Here is a 23898-nt window from a genome sequence, read left to right on the forward strand (position 1 = left end):
AAACCGCAAGGGGTACTTTTCAATGCTGCTGCAAGCCCTGGTGGATCACAAGGGACGTTTCACCAACATCAACGTGGGATGGCCGGGAAAGGTACATGATGCTCGCGTCTTCAGGAACTCTGCTCTGTTTCGAAAGCTGGAGGAAGGGACTTTCTTCCCGGACCAGAAAGTGACCATTGGGGATGTTGAAATGCCTATCGTGATCCTTGGGGACCCAGCCTACCCCTTAATGCCATGGCTCATGAAGCCGTACACAGGCAGCCTGGACAGGAGTCAGGACCTGTTCAACTACAGGCTGAGCAAGTGCCGAATGGTGGTGGAATGTGCATTTGGACGTTTAAAAGCGCGCTGGCGCAGCTTACTGACTCGCTCAGACCTCAGCGAAAAGAATATCCCTATTGTTATTGCTGCTTGCTGTGCGCTCCACAATATCTGTGAGAGTAAGGGGGAGACCTTTATGGCGGGGTGGGAGGTTGAGGCAACTCGCCTGGCCGCTGATTACGCGCAGCCAGACACCAGGGCGGTTAGAGGAGCACAGCAGGGCGCGGTGCGCATCAGAGAAGCTTTGAAAACGAGTTTTGTGACTGGCCAGGCTACTGTGTGAAACTTCTGTTTGTTTCTCCTTGATGAACCCTCCAACCCCCCCCCCCCCCCGACCCGGTTCACTCTACTTCCCTGTAAACCAACCAACCACCCCACCCCACCCTCCCCTCCCCCTTGCAGAGGCAATAAAGTCATTGTTTTTTCACATTCATGCATTCTTTATTAGTTCCTTACAGAGGTAGGGGGATAATTGCCAAGGTAGCTGGGATGGGTGGGGGAGGAGGGATGGAAAAGGACACACTGCATTTTAAAACTTTAACTCTTATTGAAGCCCAGCCTTCTGATGCTTGGGCGATCATCTGGGGTGGAGTGACTGGGTGGACGGAGGCCCCCCCACCGTGTTCTTGGGCGTCTGGGTGAGGAGGCTATGGAACTTGGGGAGGAGGGCTGTTGGTTACACAGGGGCTGTAGCGGCGGTCTCTGCTCCTGCTGCCTTTCCTGCAACTCAACCATACGCTCGAGCATATCAGTTTGATGCTCCAGCAGACGGAGCATTGCCTCTTGCCGTCTGTCTGCAAGCTGACGCCACCTATCGTCTTCAGCCCGCCACCTCTCCTCTCGTTCATGTTGGGCTTTTCTCATCTCCGACATTGACTGCCTCCACGCATTCTGCTGTGCTCTATCAGCCTGGGCGGACATCTGCAGCTCCGTGAACATCTCGTCCCTCGTCTTACGTTTTCTCTTTCTAATGTTCACAAGCCTCTGCGAAGGAGAAACATTTGCAGCTGGTGGAGGAGAAGGGAGAGGTGGTTAAAAAAGACACATTTTAGGGAACAATGGGTACAGTCTTTCATTACAAGGTCGCATATTTCGGCTTGCAGGCAGCCATCGTAGGCCACAGTGTTTTGGCTTTTTTAACCTTCTTAACATGCGGGAAAGATTGCAAACAGCAGCGCATTTCCCATATCAAGGATGAATTGGGTTGTCCATTTAAAATGGGGTTTCAATGTAAAAGGAGGGGGCTGCGGTTTCCCGGTTAACATGCGGCACAAACACAAGTAAACCACCCCCTTCACTTCACCCCTCCCCCCCACCGCGTGGTTAACAGCGGGGAACATTTCTGGTCAGAATAGCAGGAACGGGCGCCTCTGAATGTCCCCCTTAATAAAATCACCCCATTTCAACCAGGAGAGCTTTCTGGAGATGTCCCTGGAGGATTTCCGCTCCATCCCCATACACGTTAACAGACTTTTCCAGTAGATGTACTGGCCGCGATTGCCAGGGCAAATTAATCATTAAACACGCTTGCTTTTTTTTTGTAATGTTTACAAATAGTTACAAAGTTACACTCACCAGAGGTCTCCTGTGTGCCCTGAGGGTCTTGGGTGAGTTCGGGGGTTACTGGTTCCAGGTCCAGGGTCACAAACATATCCTGGCTGTTGGGGAAACCGGTTTCTCCGCTTCCTTGCTGCTGTGAGCTACCTACAGTACCTCCATCGTCATCTTCCTCGTTCCCCGAACCGTCTTCCCTGTGTGTTTCTCCAGTGAGAGAGTCATAGCACACGGTTGGGGTAGTGGTGGCTGCACCCCCTAGGATCGCATGCAGCTCCGCGTAGTAGCGGCAAGTTTGCGGCTCTGCCCCGGACCTTCCGTTTGCTTCTCTGGCTTTGTGGTAGGCTTGCCGTAGCTCCTTAATTTTCACGCGGCACTGCTGTGTGTCCCTGTTATGGCCTCGGTCCTTCATGGCCTTGGAGATCTTTTCTAATACTTTTCCATTTCTTTTACTGCTACGGAGTTCAGCTATCACTGCTTCATCTCCCCATATGGCGAGCAGATCTCGTACCTCCCGTTCGGTCCATGCTGGAGCTCTTTTGCGATCCTGGGAGGACTCCATGACGGTTACCTGTGCTGATGAGCTCTGCGTGGTCACCTGTGCTCTCCACGCTGGGCAAACAGGAAATGAAATTCAAACCTTCGCGGGTCTTTTCCTGTCTACCTGGTCAGTGCATCTGAGTTGAGAGCGCTGTCCAGAGCGGTCACAATGAAGCACTGTGGGATAGCTCCCGGAGGCCAATAACATCGAATTCCGTCCACACTACCCCAATTCCGACCCGCAAAGGCCGGTTTTATCGCTAATCCCCTCGTCGGAGGTGGTGTAAAGAAACCGGTTTAAAGGGCCCTTTAAGTCGAAAGAAAGGGCCTCGTTGTGTGGACGTGTCCAGGCTTAATTCGGTTTAACGCTGCTAAAGTCGACCTAAACCCGTAGTGTAGACCAGGCCTGAGACTGTCCCAGTGAAGCTATTTATGTACAGGCTACAGGATTGGGCCATCAAGTTGCTTTTATACTAGGTCTTGCTACCTATGAAAATGCTTGTGTCAGAAAACTAATGCCAGTGATTACTGATTCAGATAGACCCGGCATAGGTGTCAGGAGGAAGCCCATATTTAATATAATAATGGATTGTACAAATCATAAGAAAAGTAAAATGTTGATAAAATTTCCCATTGACTTCATTGGTGCATGATCAGACTAATCTACAGACTGAACAACAAGGAATAGACGGTCATTGGAAAAAATATGCATCAATGAAAGCTACATCAATAAGGAACAGAGAGAAATCTGTAAAAATGATGCTAAATAAGAAGCCAGACTGCAAAAATCAAACCAAGAAAATGCTTTGAAAATTTAAAATGTTTAAGAAGAGGAAGGATGGTCTTGTGGGTAAAGGCACTGAACACAGGAGATCTGGGTTGTGTTTTCAACCCTACCACAATCTTCTTGTGTGATCATGGGGAAATTACCTAGCATCTATATGTCTCAGTTCCCCATCTGTAACATAGGGATAATAATAATGAAATAATACTCCCATAATTTAAAAGTGTGTCCTGAGGATAAATTTGTTAATGTTCATAGGGTGTTCACAATACTAGAGTGATGGGGGCCATGTACGTAGCTAGACAGAGAAGGAAGTGCATGACTGTTTAATCATGAAGTTTGAATTTTGTGATAATGAAACTGCTATGCAAATGTTCAAATGGTTTTTTTATATGGGATTTGAAATGTAAAGTAGGTAAATATCTCTTAACCGTATAACATAGGAGTCCTTATTTATTTATTTGATCTTGTCCATCTCTTTTTCTTATAACAAACCAAACAAATTCTAGGTGCCAATACAAGTCCTTGTCATTTATCAGTTAGTTATGAAGTGTTTCCTCAACATCAAGAAGAAAATTAAAAGGAACTGAACTTAGTCTAATTGTTTTAACAAGATATCTCAAAGAAAAAAACTGGTACTTACGCTGAGAGCAGTCACTGCCAATCCACCCAGGGTAACATTGACAAGATCTGTCAATAGGATTGCATGTTCCATTGTTGGTGCATGTGCAAATTCCAGCACAATTCTTGCCAAATCTCCCACTAGGACACACTGTTAAAACATTTTAGTGAATTTTTCAGTTGTTTACATTTGTATTGTTTCCCTAATATTTGTACTTGAAATCTGATGTCTTGGATCAAGAAAATTCCTATTTAGTATAATGCCAAAATAAATGCTGCTATAAATTCAGTCGAGCAAATTTATATTATTTATTGTACAGCTATTTCATTTACCTAGAAGGTTCTTTTGATAATGAACATATCTCCACAAATATCATAAAGGTATTTTTAAAACATTTTGAGCTATCTTTTCAACCAACTTCAACCTGGCTTCAGTTTCTACATTTACAAACTGCATGTACAAAACCAGAAACCACTTTGGGATAATGTGATCGGATAAGTCTAGAATGCATGGAATGAAAAAAATTGCCACACTTGGTCACTGTATCCATTGCAAGGGTCTTTATTACAGCATTTACCTTCATTGCAGAGGGCTCCTGTGAAACCAGGTAAGCAGTCACAAAGTCCAGTTACATGGTGGCAGGGACCACTGCTGTGCACGCACTGGGGGCATGCCTGGCTACATCGATGTCCATAAAACCCAGGAGAGCAAACTGAAATCAGAAAGAATATACTGTCATTTCCTCTTGCACTTTCTACCTCATAATGATCTATTCCTCTTCAACAACTAAATGGGTTAACAGTTAACCAATTCAGTGCTGCTCCATTTACTGGGTGCATACTTGTTGAACTAGTGGTTATTGTTATTTATCTAGTTCCAATGAGTGCTTAATGCCTTGCAGATATCTAAGAAGATAAAAGACCCTACCCTGAGGAACTTACTACAGTCTGGTTAGTAACTGGTGACATTCAGGCACTTGAAAGGATGCTGCCACAATGGACTACCATACAGTAGTGGCAGTGAAGAACAGCATTGAATGCGTTAAAGCCTATAATGGCAGTGACTCAAATTCTGGCCTGACTCACACCCTGAGCAATCCCATTCATGTCAGTGGGGTTGCACAAGTTGTAATTCAGTGGCAGAATGTGGCCTAGCCATGTATTCAGGCTATATTTCACACCAGCCAAACAAATACAAACAAGAATGTGACTCAGATCAAACATATTTCTGTTTAAGCAGAGAATGAGTAATAACTTCCATGAATTATGTTTGAAAAATATGTAGATTTGAAAATTAAAGGATAAGTAGTTGGAAAAAACATTAAAACACAATACAGAGGCGAATGGAGTAAGATAGTTGTATCCTTAATAAGAAAGACTTTACCCTAAGGCTTTGCTATTATTGACTTCTCATATTTTTTCTCACTTGTTGGAAAAATCTAAATTACTTCAGCCCACTGCTGTATTGGCAGAAAGGCACAGTTGTAGCGTGTTTTCCAGCTATTCTTTAAATTAGCCAGTCGCTGCATTCCTTAACACAGTGCAGAGAGCTACACATCACCTCTGCTTTCTACACAACTTGAGACCAGAAACACTGAGGCCTCCAGTTAATTTTTATGCCAATGGTACTAGTCCCTTCTTCAGCAGAGCTATATCACCAGCCACATAAAGAGACTGAAAGAAAAAAGGCCTGCTGCATGGAATTTCTCTTTGTTTCTCTAATCCCTTTGGCACTTATTTCCTGATAAATTAGGATATATTAGGTAATGCTTTAAGTTTAGTGTCTGCTGTACAGCAGCAATTACTATTTACCAAAGTAACCTGGTATATTTTCACTATGTTAATTTAGTTCAAAATTTAGTCTCTTAAATGTACACTTGATACAGTTTACTTGGTCAAATCCCTCTGGAGTGCTTCACCATTTTCAAGTGAAGCACTGTGTCAGTCATAAGATTTTCCTGTTTACAGAAAAAGCATTTTTGTCATTGGGCCCTGATTTATTTGTGTGACCATTTGTCTCCTTGGTCTCTAGACTGTGCAGGAGCGATTGGTTCTGAGAGCCATTTGAGTGCTAAACTGTGGAAGCCACTACACCTTTGTTATACCCCCAGTTCCAAATCACTAGGAAGGTTTACATTTATTTAACTAGTAAAAAGACAGGAGACAAAGGATAGGAATAAACGGTCAGTTTTGAGAAAGGAGAGAGGTAAACAGTGGTGTCCCCCAAGGATTTGTACTGGGAGCAGTGCTGTTCAACATATTCATCAATGATCTGGAAAAAGGGGTAAACTGTGAGGTGGCAAAATTTGCAGACAATACAAAACTACTTAAGATAATTAAGCCCAAAGCAGAGTGTGAAGAGCTACAAAGGGATCTCACAAAACCAGGTGATTGGGCAACAAAATGGCAGATGCAATTCAATATTGATAAATGCAAAGTAATGCACACTGGAAAACATAATCCCAACTATATATATATATATATATATATATATATATATATATATAAAATGATGGGGTCTAAATTAGCTGTTACCACAAGAGAAAGATCTTGGAGTCATTGTGGATAGTTCTCTGAAAACATCCATTCAATGTACAGTAACAAGAACATTATGATTACTGATGGGAATTATTTGATTACTGTACCTAAAGCACATGTTTCGTTTCCCCTTGTATATTAACACAATTAAAATGCAGAATGTGGGCCTGTTACATCATATATTGGCAAAACCACATAGAGTTATATGATACACATATTTTAAAAAGGAAGAAGGGAATAAAATCTTAAAGCATTGTCCTTACTTCTTTGACAAGTGGTGCCTCTGTATCCTGGTGCACATTCACAGATTCCATCATCTGGAGAGCACGAAGCTCCATTTTTGCAGTAACAGGACAATGAACAGTTTGGACCCCATTGACCCTCGGCACACACGCTGTCACAATGTATACCTGCAAGCCATTAAATACACAGAGATGTCACCAGCAGCATCAGTAGTCAGATTCTATAGACCACAGATAACAAACAGGGTGAAATCCTGGCCCCATGGAAGTCAAGAGCAAAACTCCCATAGACTTTAATAGGATCAGGATTTCATTCCATTCTTGAATCTGGCTCTTCTCCCTGCTTCTGCCTTTCCTGGACTCCACAAGACTGGATTCCTTTATATTCCCACTTTGATTATTTGTGTGCAGGATTTGATCCTAAGCTCTACAGCAGGAAAGCATCGCTGCAGCTCTGCTTCCACAGAACATATGAGCTACAGGAGATCCTACCTTCAAGCTTCATTCCTGCTGAGCTTTTAAGATCTGTAAAACTGAAGTTAAGCCACAATGATTTAGGAACTCTTCAGGTGCTTAGCTTCAGCTTAGCAAAGTTTAAGAATTCCACAGGGCTGAAGCCCCCAAGTAGCCAACCCTCCAGTATTACAAAAGTTTTTGGTGTCTCCCATGACCTTTATAAAACCAGGCCTGTCCTCCCCTCATTTTCACCATGAGTATGTTCTGTTTACCAGCTGCAAAGAGAAGGGAAATGGAAAAGAGCAAAATAATCCAAATGCGGCATACGTGGCTTTTGGTTCCTCTGTAATGATCATTCCAGATAGCAGAAGTTCATTGTCACTTCTTTGTGAGGAAAATATACAAGACAAAGCAAGCTACTTCTGAATGTAAAAATTCTTAAGGCCTGAGATAATTTCATGTAACAATAGTGATCAGGACAGGGAATGACTTCTAATTAGTGGTGAGCTGATTACCACTAAGCCTCATACCAAATGAAAAATGTAGAGCACACAAAAGGTTTCAAAACACACCATGTGAGCATTCCAAAATGCTTAGCTGCAACACAGTACTAAGGACATCCGTCACTCAGTATTTTGTCTGGTTTTGGCACAAAACTGAATATAAAATTGCCATGACCTGAACCCCAACACAGAAACAGGCGCAAATCATAATATGAACTGGTAATTAGAATCATAGACATTTTTTTCTTTACAAAACAGCAACCTTAAATCTAACTTTCCTGATTTTATTTCTTTTCTACCCACTTCTGAAAAGTCCCCCGCATGTTAAATGCCAGTAAGCGACTACTGTGGTACTCAGACCTTATTGTGTCTACAGTACTTTGCATTAGCAACTGACGATTATTGTAGTGCCTCTATTGAATGAATCATTTGGCTAAAGAAAAAATGGACTAAATCCAGCCACAAGTACGACTTGCTTTAGAAGTATTTCCAGCAAAATATGGTTCTGGTCACTTACTGTCAGACTTTTCAAAAAAGGCAAAACAGTTTCACATGTGATATTTGAGAAAAATTTTCTAAAAAACACTGAAAAGTGAATATCTAGTGTTAGTGAAATGCTGAAAACCCTTGAAAATAAATTACCTTATTCATCCATACAGGCACAGTGTCATTCCCCTCCCCTCCCAGCCCCACAACAACTGCCCTGCAAACTGCCTGAATCTAAGTAAGGAATGAGCACCTCTCTGGTTAGAGGAAAGGTGAATCTCCAGATTCTTAAATCTTTGGCCTCTGTCAAAAAGGGGGCCAAAACAGTGCCAACGGTAGTGAAAACATTTTTCTATTAGAATCCAGATACAGGTCACCTAACAGCCATAAAATAGTAACAACCCTTTGATTAATATTGACCTGAAAAGAATTTTTATTGCCATGAGGTGAAAGAGTTCCTGTATCTTAACAATACCACCATCACTTTTGAACTTTTGCCTACATAGGTATCTTGATTGTCCTGCTTTTATCTACAGTTAAGACACAAAACAACCAGCTTCTCAATAACTTGGGCCAATATTTTCAAATTTGGGTACCTAACATTAGACAAATAAGTCCATATTTAGGCACCTAAGTGGCCTGATATTGAGACATGTTAAGGACCCCCATTTGAAATCGGTGAGAACTGTGGGATTTTAGCATGTCTGAAAATTAGACCACTTTAGTTAGATGCCTAAATATGGACTTATTTAGGAACCCAAATTTGAGACGCCTCTATGACAGTGTTTTTCAAAGTTCGGCTTGCGACCCAGTACTGGGTCGCAGCATGTACGGCACTGGGTCGCCTTGCTTAGTGACCCAGCGGCTCTGGTCAGCATTAAAAGTCCCATGGGTGGTGCTGCCCAGCTAAGGCAGGCTAGTGCCTACCTGCTCTGACACCGCGCTGCGCCACGGAAGCGGCCACAGGGCTCCGCGCGCTGCCCGCCCCAAGCACTGGCTCCGCACTCCCATTGGCCAGTTCCTTGACAATGGTAGCTGGGGGGGATGGGCAGTGCCTGTGGGCAAGAGCTGCACAGAGCCGTGTGCGCACCTCCACCTAGGAGCCAGAACTGCTGCTGCTGGCTGCTTCCAGGGTGCAGGGCAGTCCGTGGTGCCAGGACAGGTGGGAAGCCTGCCTAAGCACCCCGGCTGCACCACTGACCGGGAGCCGCTGGACGTAAGCCCTTGCCCCACACCCCACACCCCAACCCTCTGCCCCAGCCCTGAGCCCCTTCCAAACCCAGAGCTCCTCCTGTACCCCAAACCCCTCATCCCTGGCCCCACCCCAGAGCTTGCATCCCCAGCCCAGAGCCCTGACCCCCTCCCACACCCCAACCCACTGCCCCAGCCCTAACCCCCCCCCAACCCGGAGCCCCCTCCTGCACCCTAAACCCCTCAGCCCTGGCCCCACCCCGGAGCCTGCATGCCCGGCCCAGAGCCCTGGCCCCTTCCCGCACCCCAACCCTCTGCCCCAGACCAGAGCCCCCTCACACATCCTGAACCCCTCATTCTTGGCCCCACCCCGCAGCCCTTGCCCCTGCACCTCAACCCTCTGCCCCAGTCCTGAGCCCCTCCCACAACCTAAACCCCACATCCCCAGCTCCATTGGGGCACGGGCATCAACAGTTTTCTTCAACTGGGTTCCCAGAAAAAAAGTTTGAAAATCACTGATCATGACAACCATGCTATGTGGGGACATTAGTGTAGAAGTGGCAGAGTCCCGGGCCCATAGGGTCAATGAGGTTTGGGGGACCCAACCTGAGCCATGGAGGAACAAGAAAAAAAGACAAGCCCTTTCCCCCTATAGTGGTCAAGAAGATACTTCCATGAAGAAAACTTTAAAGATTTCCTTTTTCTTATCCTCTTCCCACGTGTTTTCTGATGGGTGAAGGTGATCAGGTGGAGAATTATTTCAGGATACTTAGCAAGGGAAAAAACATAGTATCTCAGATACTACTGTCCATAACTATGGGCAAATGTTGCATTTTTAATGGTGACTGCTGTATTTGGAATTGCAATTTGCACAATATAATGCATTGAAATAATTCTGAACTTTCCATTCGCTTCATTATACAGGGAATTTCATTATATCTAAGTTCAGTATAAGCAAGGCAGGTTCCACTGTATTGGGAGTTGGGGGCATGTATAAGCAGAGAAGTACATATACTAATTTAATGACATATTGAATCTCTATCTACATATTTTAAAATATCTCATCTATTAGTTGTTATTCAGAGGAACACAAAAAAGAACTTAAAAACAGGAAAATTTAGTTTTAATTTTTACATCTGTATAACTTAAAAACTAACTTATTTTTGAGAGAAGGGTAGAAATTTCAAAAAGATTAAACAAAAAACGCAAAGAATTCTCCAAGCTCTGATTTTGTATACTACATTTCAGAAAAGAGAGCTAAGCTTTATAGCAAAGCTATGAACTGAGGAAAACAAGATTTTAGTGGGGTTTGCAAGAGATGTTTTGACATAACCAGTATGACATGGTGATGAACAATTTGATTTAAAAATGTGTATTTTCTTTCTTATCCAATAAAAGTATTTTTGATAAGTTTGTGTGTTGCTTTTGATCCTGATAAGGAGATCTGTGAAGAAATGTTTTTGCCAGGGCTGCGGACAAAGAGCTCTTTGATTGCTTCCACAAGTTGCTAGGCAATAGCTGAATGGTCATGATAAACTTCAGCTAAGCAGCTCTGAAGAAATGCTCATGCATTTAATGCCCAGTGCTTTATGCCAAGGGCCTCACATCTAAATCAGCATTCCCTCGGCATCCGAATTGCATGACTGAAGTAAATAATTCTTTTGGGGTATCAGTGTTTTCAGCCATACTAGCAGAATGTTTACATACTCCATACACTGTACTTTTAATATTTTGAGAGTAAGTGATCTATCCAAATCAACCCACATTGAAAGCTCATGGCTTATTTATTTTGTCCTTTAAGAGGAAAATTCCATAAATAATTATTTCTGATCTGTAGTGACACAGGCAAAACTATTGTTCCCAAACACTGAGCATGCTTTCTAGCTTACCCACCCTCCATTTGACTGAGGAAAATAGTCCAACATACAATAAGATAAATATCATGCTACTATGCCAGTGTATTTATACCCTGTATGGCATATGGAGTCTCCCATTATATCCTTAAGGAACAGAGTCAAGACCTGTTTTTAACCTACTATAACTCCTATACACTGGAGTTAATTCTGACACAGAACACTGCATCTGAGAGCAGGATCAGGCCCTCAAAATGTTCCATAAAATCTTGGCCTTCCACTGATTTCAATGGGGCGCAGGATTTCATCCCTTGTTCTTATTCACATGAGAAACACTTTTCCTTAAACTTACAATACTTCAGTTCAAAAGAAAGCTCAGACACCTGAGAGGGAAAGCAGGTGCACCCTATAATGGAGAAAACCAAAGAAAGCTTCTCTAATTCTTTACTAGATGAATGAGTGAACACTGAGAAGGGAATTAGGTTGGGGTGAGTGCTTGATGGAGAGAGCACAGGGTGCAGAGGTGGACAATCTCAATGGGGATATGGTTGTTGGGGATGCCTTCATTGTCTCCAGCTGAGAAGAGGGGGAGCCCTTGATCTCCAATTAGGGGAAGCTGGGGGAATAGATAGAACTTCAGTGTCTCCAACTGGAGAAAATACAGGATCACAGATTTTCATATCAGTTTAGACCATTTGGAATTTCAATTTGCACAACGTAATGCATTGAAACAATTCTGAACTTTCCATCCACTTTATTATAAATGGAATTTCACTATATCACTATAAGCAAGGCAGTTCCACTCTATTGGGGGTGGAGGGGAAAGGGGCACATATAAGCAGACAGGTACATATACTGATTTGTGTCTGGGGAAGGAATAAATCTCCAGCTGCTTTTGTAGAGAGCAAGCCAGCACCAACCTTTCTACAAAATCCCTGCTGAAACAGGCTGGTAGCACACATCTTGTTTATTTTATTAAAGGATGAGCCAGTTACTTCAAAGATTTCACAGTTTTTAGTGGGTGATCTTTTCTTTTCAAGGCTCTATTGTTTTGACACACTGCCACCCTGTCTAATGATACTTAACTTTTCAGTTATCAGATTCTGAACAGCCACAGGAAAAAGAAATAAAATAATGTTAATCTATTGAAAGTTTGTTCTTAAAAAGAAAGCACTATCGCCTCTGTATATAGAAGGAGTCAGAGTGCACAACCCCAACAGGTCTGGGGACACAATGAACTCACTGTAAAACAATATGGGACAAAACAAAAAGTGTTATTTAACAAAGGCTTTATCATACCATGTGTTTTGGAAAATAAATGTGCTCTTTATCATAGTGCAGAATTATCACAAATGTGTGGCAATTTGATTTATGGTGATGGCTGTCAGTATGCTATAGCACTCACTGAGATTGCAGGGATAGGACTCAGACCTTATGCTTCCAAATTACAGACACCAGTCAATTGAGCAAAACAAGAATCTCCTTCAGCTGTCAGCAGTATAGTGTCTATGACACACAGCTGAGCATTATAATTCCTTCAGGGCACTAGTGCTATACACACCATTTATTACAGTAATCTTTTTAACGAGTCAGTGATCCTCTTCTCATCTATGCTGAAATGGATCATTTTTTGCTGTTAATGTACGGAGGGAATGGCACAGAAAAAAAAGACACAAAAGATATCACACACTACGGGAGGAAAATCGATCTAAGCTACACAATTTGAGTTACATTAGTAGCGTAACTCAAGTTGACGTAGCTTAGATCTACTTACCGCGGGGTGCACGCTATGCTATGTCAATGGGAGACGCTCTCCTGTCGACTCCCCTTACTCTTCTTGTTCTGGTGGAGTACCGGAGTTGACGGGAGAGTGATCTGCGGTCGATTTAGTGGGTCTCCACTAGACTCACCAAATCAACTCCTGGTGGATTGATCGCCACAGCATTGATCCACCGATAAGTGGAGACAATCCCACAGTATGCAAAAATGCATACTGAATAAAAGATAGACAAAGAGAGAGAGAGAATTCAGGCGTCCCAGAGAACCTGCTTATTTACATCCATGAGGCAGATTTTGATAATTATGGCAATTCACTTTTCTATTCAATAACAAGCGTGGCTCCCAAAGTAATGTCAGGATCACATGGTAAAAATACAACACTTCCTCATTACAGCAGACACATATGGTGACAGACAATCTGACTAGTATCAGCAGGTGTCCAGGTTAGGGAAAAGCCACCAACATCCTGTCTGGCATAACATATGGTTGAATACTGTACATGTTGCTGGCATAACATAGACAGGAATTATTGCATCTGTCTTTTCCATAAGCCAGTGCTATTGTTTTGATATACATAGCATATTTCATAATCCCCAGCACCACGAAAGCCTTAAATTGATTTTTAAAATTGCATGTGCAGTATCAGTATGACATGGTATTACTTCAGGGTCTCCAAACATCTAACAAAATAGTGTGCAACATAGCAAAAGAATAATGTGTTATCACTAAGAAATAAGGCATATTTTAAGTTGTCTGAAATAAAATCTTGTGCTTTTTACACTGGTTCAGTGGAACGTCTTGGATTGCTACTGCCTGGATTTGCTAATTTTACTGGCCTGCTCCAAACTCCACTTTTTTCATGGCTGTTTGTGGAAGAGGTGAAATTAGGGGATAAGGAGAATAGCTTTATTATGTTACTGAAGTTGCTGGATAATGATTATTGAGAGGAATAGTGCATAGGGTCCAAGTGCATTAGGTTTAAAATGGAAGTTTAAACTATTGTTTGTTTTAATTAGATATAGAGTACCCAGAGCTTAAGATGAGAACTGGAAATACCAAAAATATATACATATGTAAATCAACGTGCATGGACACATTGCACCAAATTTAATGGTCACTATTTAACAATAAGGGGTTTGTGTGTGTGTAAATCTCTTAGTTTTAAGGCTCTCTTATTTTAAAGCACATTACTCTTTTCCATTGTCCTATTTATTCTTCTCCATCCAAATGAAGACATTAAAAAATATCAGAGTGAAAGATGGCAAGGGACCGAGGTCTATGCACAGAGGTCATCTGCACAGAGGTCATCTGAAATGTGTGTGGGTGCGTCCCTTTTATACCATAATAATTCAAGTGGCTCCTGGAATGCATCAGAATAGTGAGAACCAGAAAATAAGCCACTCCATTAATTCCAGCTGTTCTAAGCAGGGTGGGGCTTCTATATGGTGAACATTCTTAGTTTAAGTTCTAAACAGGGCTGGGTTCTCATAGGGTGAGCATTCTTAGCTTGAATTCTCTAAACAGGGTGGGGTTTCCTTTAGGATGAACATTCTTAACATAAACCTCTCACTGGGTAACAGTAGAAGATACTGTTGTGCTGCCTCAGGAGCAGCCAGTTCCCTCACTGCTCATGAGGAGTAACTTGTACCAGGTCTATGTCTGGTGCAGTGCACATTCCCCAGCATGCTGGTGCAGCTCCCCAGCCCACTGTGTTTTGGGAGGAGGAGGTGAAGCCAACCCCTCCCCCCCGCCCTCTTCTGCCCTTTCCGAACCACCTGTATGAATAGGACACATAGAAGCCCTACTTCCCCACCACACTGCTACCCATGATGCTAGGCACACAAATAACCCTTAAGAGGAATAATGAAAACTGAAGAAAAGTGCTAACTACCAAATGTTACATGTATTGGCGGTGTACCTGCTCCCCCATAAATACCACAACTGCTACTGACTTTAACAATTGCTCAGCACCCTCTTAAGATCATACTTGATGCCACAAAATCAATCTATTGCATAATATTCCTCTGATGTACAAAACTACCATTTGAAAATGCCTAATATCTGCTTTTCTTTTAAAAGGGATGACAGAGACACAGCATTTTCGAAGAGTTGAATCCTATTTGCAATAAAGTTGATAGCAATATTCTTTGTTAATATTAACAACAAGGAGGAAGAAACACAAGCCAAAATTGGGAAAGAACAGGTTAAAGAATATTTAGATAAGTTAGACGTATTCAAGTCAGCAGTGCCTGATGAAATTCATCCTAGGGTACTTAAGGAACTAGCTGAATCAATCTAGGAACCGTTAGCAATTATCTTTGAGAACTCATGGAGTGTGGGTTAAGTCCCAAAGGACTGGAGAAGAGAAAACATAATACCTGTCTTTAAAAAGGGGAACTAGGGGCATGTCTACACTTCTACTGAACACCTGTAGTGGCCTGACTAGGCTCACAGGGCTCAGACTGTGGGGCTATAAAACTGCAGCGTAGATGTCTGGGCTTGGGCTGGAACCCATGCTCTGGAACCCTGCAAGAGGGGAGGGTCCCAGAGCCCAGGCCCCAGGCCAAGCCCTGACATCGACACTGCAATTTTAAAGCTCTGTAGCCTGAGCTCCATGAGCCTGAGTTGGCTGACATGGGCCAGGCGCAGGTGTTTAATTGCAGTGTAGACATACCCTAAGATGACCCAGGAAATTATAGACCAGTCAGCCTAACTTTGATACCTGTCAAGATACTGGAACAAATTATTAATCAATTTGTAAGCACCTAGAGAATAATAGGGTTATAAGAAATAGCTAGCATAGATTTATCAAGAACAAATCATGCCAAACCAACCCTGGGCATGGAGCCGGCAGCTGAACCCCTGGCCATGGCCAGGAACAGAACCCCAGGAGTGGGGCCGGCAGCCAGGACCCCAGGCACAGAGCCGGCAGCCGGGGCTGAGACTGGGGCCAGGGCCAGGAATGGAGCTGTATGGTGCTCCCTCCCTGCCCCCCGTGTCCCTCCATATGTTCCTCTGCGCCACCCTAGGGGGCATGCCCCACCGATTGGGGACTTCTGGATCAGATATTCAGAAAACCTTTTTAACTCTAAGGGTAATTAAGCTCTGTAACAGGCTTCTAAGGAAGGTTGTGCAATCCCCATCATTGAAGGTTTTTAAGAACAGCTTGGACAAACATTTGCCAGGATGGTCTATGTTTACTTGGTCCTGCCTCACTTCAGGCAGCTGGGCTTGATGATCTCTTGGGTCCCTTCCACTTGTACATTTCTCCTTGACTTCAGTGGAAGCAGGATCAGGTCTGATATCTCTAAACTACAGAATTTGGAGTTTTTAATCCTAGCATATACCAGCTCAATGATCTCATTTTAAAAATCTAATGATCTTATGTTGTTGAGTTTCAGTATCTCCACTCATTTTTCATACACTACCAATCTGTTTAAATTGCTGTTATAACAAAAGATATCTTCACTACTATTAGTTTGTTTACCCCCAACAGTCAAAGTGCCATCATCTAAAATGTGAATCTATGGCACAGACATTTTAGAACCTCTTTCTAAAGTATTATCTTTTTTTTTTTCTGTTCTAAATATAAGTACATTCATAAATAAGTGTGGCTGCCGCATGGCTGTCAGTCTGACCTCTGGTGTGTGGGTGGAGTATTTTTTCAGACAGTATAAGAAAACTATCTTGTTTATAAGATATTGTATGTCTAGACATCAGTGACATGTTGAAACTAGTCTCTCTTACACACACTGCCAAGATGACATCATCAGGGAGACTCAATTTCACCCATAACCATGTGTGAGGCTTTTTTTTTTTTTTTTTTTTTGCAAACGTTTCTCATCCCTAAGTCTAAAAGGCAAATTATCTTTGAAAGAAGCAAAAATGTATAGTCATTGCCCTCTTTTCAGTAACTGGCTTCAAATAGGACAGGAGAGTTGTGCTATGTTTAAAAGTCTTGGCCACAATCTAGTTTAGAATATTCTATTGATAATTTTCAAGTCTCTAATACTTTTTTATGGAAAGACCTGTTATAAAAAAGTTTGTCATGATTCTACTAAAGTAATTACAACAAATGTGTTATATTTTGAAGTTTCCTTTGAAGTTTTATAAAATGATGCTGGCCTTTATGACTATTTGCCTCCATATTAAGAGACTAATGGACAATTTTAGAGTTGGTCTTCTTACCTGTGCCTGCACAATTTGTGAAGACATCCGATTACACACACCAACCCTGCACACTCATGCTCATAATCAGGAACCAAACACACAATATGAGAATTTTGGTTCAAAAAGTTATTTTGTATGAACTTGACAAGTGAAAATTAATTTAAGCTCTTCAGCCAGTCAATAAATTGTACAGTATTCTACACACTAGAATGATAGTTCAGGCAAGGTCTATGAATCCTTGCTAGTTCATTTCTCTCTCTGCAAGAATCAAAGCCTCACTGGCTTTGTCAGTGCTTCACCTGATTGTAAGAACTAAACATATCCGATCAGAGAACAGAAACAGTATAACGCAAGTTATAACCAATTGCAACAGCTAACCAACGCATGAATTTCAAATATTGAGTACCAAATACCTACATTGAAATGTCTGTGATCTATCCACAGAGTTAAAATACAAACTTGCAAAATAAACCCCGTAAATTCAAATAGTGCTTATGTTTGAGGAAATCAGTCTGTCTACAAACTTTCTGTGAGCAGAAAAATATGCTATAACTTGTCAAGCGCTGCATCCTCACTCCTCCCTCTCCCCCTCCCCCAAAGTATCCGCGAAACAGCTGATTGCAGGGAGGGAGGGGGAAGTTGCTGATCCTCAAGGCTGCTGAAAGGTGGGAGGTGCTGGGAGTGGTGGTGGAGGTGAGCTGATAGGGGGCTGCCAGCCCACCCTGGTTCCAAGCCTGCCCAGCCAAACAGCATAAGGAAACGTTGCGCAACTATAAATGAGTATGTTCTCTAATAGATCAGGGACATAACAACCAGGACGATGGTAAGTGAGGAGTTACTGTACAGCTGGTAGAAAAAAATGGAACAAGAGTCTCATAATAAATTTCTAAACCTCTTCTGTTTCACAGTGTTTGGAATGGACCAATTGTTTGTCTTTTGCAAGTTTCCACAACATTTTTATCATCAATTTTTTTAAATCAAAATCACAATAAAAACAATGAATATTTTCATTTACTGAAAACATTTTTTCTGAAAATAAAAGTGTTCAGTAACAATTTCAAACACAATTTTGACAAAAAATTGAATAAAAAATCACTACGAATGTTACAGAAATGTTACCAAAATTTCAGCTTTTTTAAAGCTTATTTTTCATCAGAAAAACTGTGTGCAAATAATTTCAGACAGTTCTACTGACAACACAGCTTCTGCAGGAGCCATGATCCCACTGGCTGGCTGCCTAGTGCTTGAGTGTTAAAAAGTCTCCTTGGGAATTGTGCAGATGGGGCTCTGTCAGCATTACCTTAGATATCCACACAATTACCAACCTTGTCTTGAAGGGACCATGGTTTGGAGGTTGGCTGCATTTTGAGACTTCCCACTTCCACTCCCAAATGTATGCAGAGCCCAGATCCTAGGGAGCTTTACATTCCATGAAAGGGAACACATGCCATGGAGGTGGCATTCCCATCTTTCTGTACTTCCCATCCCAGAAACTACCAGTCTGGATCTTCTCTGCCCAGCAAAAGGAATGATTGGGTCCCACCTTATTTAGGTTGTCATCATTTTTTTAACCCTCATATTAATCTCTGTTTTACCTGACCATCCAGGGAGACAGCGACAGTAACCAGTGGTTGGATGACAGCCATCTGCATGGCTGCAATCACAGCGTTCAGCACAGTCCATTCCATATGTGCCATCCTGTCAGAACAAAAAACATAGCTGAAACCACGAGAGCTAAAAATGAGAGTTAGAGGAGAATAAGTTCTGATCAGTCCTCTCTCAAGCAGCAACAATCTTCCTTTACTGCAGCTTCCTTGCACTGTCCCACTAATGGCACTAAAACCTGACCTGAAACCTGGAGAGACCTTGAAGGAGGGAGTAATTCAGTTTCCATACTGACTCAGTCCTTGACCTCTCTATTAAGATTGCCAAGAAGGATGCCATTTAGTGATGCCATTTATAATGAACTCAGTAGAAAGTAGAAGTATGGAAGTACAACTTTTAGCTTGCAGTGATACTAGGACTGCATTTTACATATAAATCTTTTATAAATAAGCACAAACAGCCTCACTTTCTTTTTATTAAAATTCCCTTCTTTTGCATTACAGTAAATGCAACCTGACAATGGGAAGGATGCTTACTGATTGCAAAAGGAGATGGGACAATGATGTAAGACAAAGATTATTTTTTAGTGTGGTAGCATTTCCGAGGATTGATGTAAAGCTAGTGTATGATGGATTTGACATAAGGGGTCAAATTCTCCTCTAAATTTCCCCAATGCAATTCAGATGATTTCCATGGGATTCTAATGGAACCCAATTCTAACTGCATTTAGTTTCTGTTAAGTAGGAGAGGATAAACTGATTTTAGAGACAATTCCCCATCAAGCCAACCCTGGAAACTGCACCAAGGAAAACCACTAGTTCAAACTCCCAGAAGAAAGAAAAGTTTAGCAGTAATGTGCAACTACAGAAAAGGGAGTTGGAATCAAAATGAAATATAAGGCAGAATAGGTAGTATAATCACACTTATGTGCCTGGCACCACCTGCATAAAAGAAAACAAGAAAAGAAAAACAACAGCACTGTTTAAAAAGCTAGTACAGTAGGATAATTTAAATACCAAGGCTAAAAATATGGTCATAGTAACATCAGAACTTGAAATGCAGCCTAAATCAAGATTCATCTGCTGTTTCTTGATACGCATGCCTACATTTGTATAGAGTTCCACAGGATCTGGCCATTCAACTACCAGTCTTTCAATTCCAAAACAGAACAACACTGAACTGTACTGCACTGCTCTGCACACGACTCAAGAATAAGTAGTGTCTTACTTATCTCAATAATCCATTTTAATGTAAGGGAGAAGAAGAGATTAAGGGAAGTACTTCCTTTGCATATAATCAGATTTGTGAAGAAAGAAAATCTTCAAATATATTCTGGAAAGGAGGTAATTTATACGTAAGACATAGCAGAAATAAGACACTGCAAACTCACTTACTTTTGAGTACTAATATGAGCTGTAATTTTAATAAAAAGATATATCCTATGCTCACCGGAACTGGAATGACCAACCTAAGTATACAGCCTGAAACTGTGGCTGAAATAATAAAAGATTTTTTCCCCAGATCACATTGGACACAGGAAAACTAATGAGGTCTAGATTCAAGTTTAATAACTGTTGGAGATATGGGCTAAAAATAAAACTTCAGTACATATATTATGTCATATGCACTTCCTCTGATCTATGTTTTTTGGGAGAAAGTATTAGTCAGGAGGATCAATTTAATAATGAATGTGGGTATTAAAGTGAGCCCAAATAAATAACTTACTTTCTCGTTGACAAAAACATTTCTCACATAATAAAAGCAGAGGGGAAATATTTATGAATGGAAACTCTAATGGATAAATTATGTGGTACTTCAAAAATATTCACTTTTCATAATATTCATTTGTTAATTTTCAACTGTGTACTCAACACAGCCCCTGTCCTGAAGATTTTATAATTTAAACAGCAAGCTTAGAGAAGATGATCTCAGTGTAAGTGCAAAACCTTGTCTCTCTCTTCAACAGAAGTCCAATAAAAGATATTACCTCATCCACTTTATCTCCCTATGCTTAGAGATAAGACATATGTAGAGACGTACATTCAAATTAGTTTTTTTGTTTATTCTCATGTTACAGAATTTTGAGAGGGGAAAATCATTTGATAAAGGTTAGTATTTGTGGGTGTTGTTTTGCTGAAAATAGTGGATTGCTGTGGTTAGCAGCCTTGAAAGAGCAGCTTTCTCTTAGAGAGCCAATATTGGAAGGTGCTAATGCAAGCCAATGCAAGTTGAGGGCATTCAGCTTTTTGCAGAATCAGATAGACAAGGTAGTTTTAAAGAAACCTGATCCTGTTTTCTAGGAGCTTAATTCATATTCTTGTTGGAAGCATTGTATGTGCTTATATTGTTAGTACCCTATCAGTTTTCTGTTTATACAGAATGTGTTTTCATTTTAGTATGTTAAGTTATACTATATTGTGTTACTTTGTGGAGAAAATTAATTAAAAGCAAAACAGTCTCCCCAAAATTTAACTCCTGATTGTTCCTAGAGCTACATAACCTGGATGCAATGAAGTAGCACAGGTATGGCTGTCAGACATGTTGTAATCCAGCTGCTCACATCGCCACGTCATTGAAAAAAATGGAGCTAAGCAAAACACATATATGGGGTGGGGAATTTACAGGGTTCATGTCCAATTCAGGTAATTCATCTGTAACTGAATTAACCCAAAGCTTCTCTTTATCCATAAATCCACAAGAGAGTCTTCTTCACAAAAAAGTTTTCTTTTCATTGGAAGACAAGATTTCATTGGAAACAAAGTTTGGATGATTTTTTTTCATTTCTGAAATGTATTTGAAACAGAAAAAAAGCAGAGAAAAAACAATTATTTAAAAAAAGATTCCAATGTTTTCATTCTGAAATTGTGAATTTCCCCCACCACTCCAATATCTGACTGTTTCCCATTTGCCAGTAGTTACATCTTAGCACTTAACAATGTCAAATGTGAAAGTGTTACTTTCCCTCTGAAATTAACACTTTAAAAGACAAAGTAACACTTTCACTTTTAACCCTTAACCCTTAAAATTGAAGGTGTTACTTTTAAAAGTGAAACATAGTTTATTTAGCTCCCTTTTTTTGCTCTTTCCCAGCTGAAAAAACTGGGGAACAGTGAGAAAGGTCGATAGGGAACTACTTTACCACATTTTATACATTGCCTGTGAGAAAACTGAAATTTCCCAATGGGAAAATTTCAAAAGGGGATTTTCCTACTAAAATGTTCCTGGGGGAAAATCTGAGTTTTCTAGCCTGCTCTAGAAAAACAATTGTACCACAAGGAGGGTCTGTAGAAGAAAAAGAGAGACGAGACAAACAGATTTGCAGGTCTCTGAAAGCAAAAAAAAAAAAAAAAAAAAAAGAAGAAGAAGAAGAAGAAATGGAGATAGAATTGAAGAAGCATAAGGGTGTGGGTCAACAAGCTGGAAGAAATGAGATGCAGTAAAACTTAATCAAGAGACCACCACCTTTACTAGGCATTCTGACTCACAGTACCCCCAAGTGTCTGACTCACAGTACTCCCAAAGATCTTGAGTAAAACTCTGTTCTATATTGATTATAAAGTTTCCTCTATTAAAACCCAGATTTTTTTGTGGTTCCCTGAGAAATTGCTTAAATATTGGAAGTAGCAGACAAAGCTCTGAAGCAGAGGAAGACAACAAGCTACTACAACAAAAGATTATGTACATCTGGTTGAAGAAGGAGAGAGAAAGATTTTCATTTGGGTTTTATTTTCATGATGGAAGACAAACTAGCCTAGTTAAACACATTCTCATATTCAGAGTAATTTTTGTTAATTGGAGGTTACATTTTTTTGTTTACATGCTCATTTTGAAATATCTTCACTGAAATAGTTTGGGTGACTCCTGATTTATACCATTGTAACTAAGGGCAGAATTTGACTCTAACTAAGCTTTTAAACAAGTTCTGAAACAGTCAGAGAAATATCTGGAGTCAAATTTTCAATATGAAGGCACAAAAAAGTATTGTATATTCATATACACAGCTGAGGAGCCCATTGCACTCAGTAGAAATACCCTCAGTTGGAAGTTTTGCAGGATCAGGCCACTTATAACAGAAACCCTATAGCTCATCATTGAATGAATTTTAATTACCTGGCAAGTGAGTTCACACTTTTCCCCTCTCCAACCTGGAGCACAGGTACAGGTTCCATCCAAAGCATTGCAAGCCCCTCCATTAAGGCACTGGCAAGTTAAATTACAACCAAGACCCCATGTGCCACTGGGACAGTTTATTGAACAATCCACACCATGCCAACCTGCCACAACAAAAATGAAGTGTCATATTAAACAAGGACATGTTTCTCTTCCTTTGCTGGGAGGTTCCTCTTTAGGAATCTCTCAGTGATACACAGCAGCAAGGATGGCCATGGAGCCTATGAAAGAGTATTAGTCCTCCCAGCTGAGGCCTTGCTCAAGTTCAAACAGAGGTGTCCTTGTGCACCTGTAACAGCCGTGCACAGCACACTTTATAAATTGGTGTCAACATTTGAAAGCAATTAATAGTACATCTGAAGGGAAAACAGGACACCTTGAGAATGCTCGCTAAAATGCACTAAACTATTTTGAATTTTGCAAGGGACAGCATAAAAAAAATAATTTATTCCTTAGAAAATATGGTCAGTTCTTCTTAAAAACAAAGTTGCTCATATAGGGTATGTATTTGCTACTTCTTTAGTAGTTTTTCTGATGGGCTCTTTGCAGACTATATTCAGTACAGACAGAGCTATGGTGCAGTCATAACAGTGGTCTTGGCAGAAGAAACCAAGGATAAAAAAAATAAATCAGTGAAAAAGTCATTATGTGAGGTGGTTTTTCCAAAGACAGATATGAGATACTTCAGGAGATTCCCCACTTCCTTCTGAATATTTAAAAATAACCCCAGTACAAATTAGAAGATGCCTATAAGTTGATGCTTCAAACAGTGATTAAGTCAGAGAAATGACTCAGGAAGTACACACTGAAGTAAGCAGAAAGCTTTTAAAAGCATGATACTATACATCTATTGGATATAACAGCCAAGTTGTCATATGCTATCATCGACAGTGACATAAGTTAGGTTTCTATTTCTATACTCTGTTTACAGTAAGCGGGGGTAAAAATAACTGTACTGAATCTAATCAATAAGCTATTCAGAACACATGTTGTCATGAATCTGCCTTGTGCTCTGGATTTCTAACTACAGAACTTAGGGCTTAATTCAGGAAAAAATATTTGTTGCAAATATAGCATTGTAATAA

The 23898-nt window shown here is 41.0% G+C and overlaps 1 protein-coding gene across 1 annotated transcript in view; it reads right to left on the bottom strand.

Annotated features, from left to right (window-relative positions):
- Window positions 1-23898, bottom strand: part of MEGF10 (multiple EGF like domains 10) — a 149072-nt gene that overhangs the window by 23073 nt on the left and 102101 nt on the right. The window contains exons 12-16 of the mRNA XM_054032883.1: window positions 22754-22917; window positions 18634-18736; window positions 6622-6768; window positions 4399-4533; window positions 3843-3971 (exon numbers count right to left, since the gene is read on the bottom strand). Coding sequence (XP_053888858.1) covers window positions 3843-3971; window positions 4399-4533; window positions 6622-6768; window positions 18634-18736; window positions 22754-22917 — 678 coding nt within the window. The remainder of the gene's footprint in view (window positions 1-3842; window positions 3972-4398; window positions 4534-6621; window positions 6769-18633; window positions 18737-22753; window positions 22918-23898) is intronic.

This window comes from Malaclemys terrapin, chromosome 6 (assembly GCF_027887155.1).
Source record: "Malaclemys terrapin pileata isolate rMalTer1 chromosome 6, rMalTer1.hap1, whole genome shotgun sequence".
Lineage (NCBI taxonomy): Eukaryota > Metazoa > Chordata > Testudines > Emydidae > Malaclemys > Malaclemys terrapin.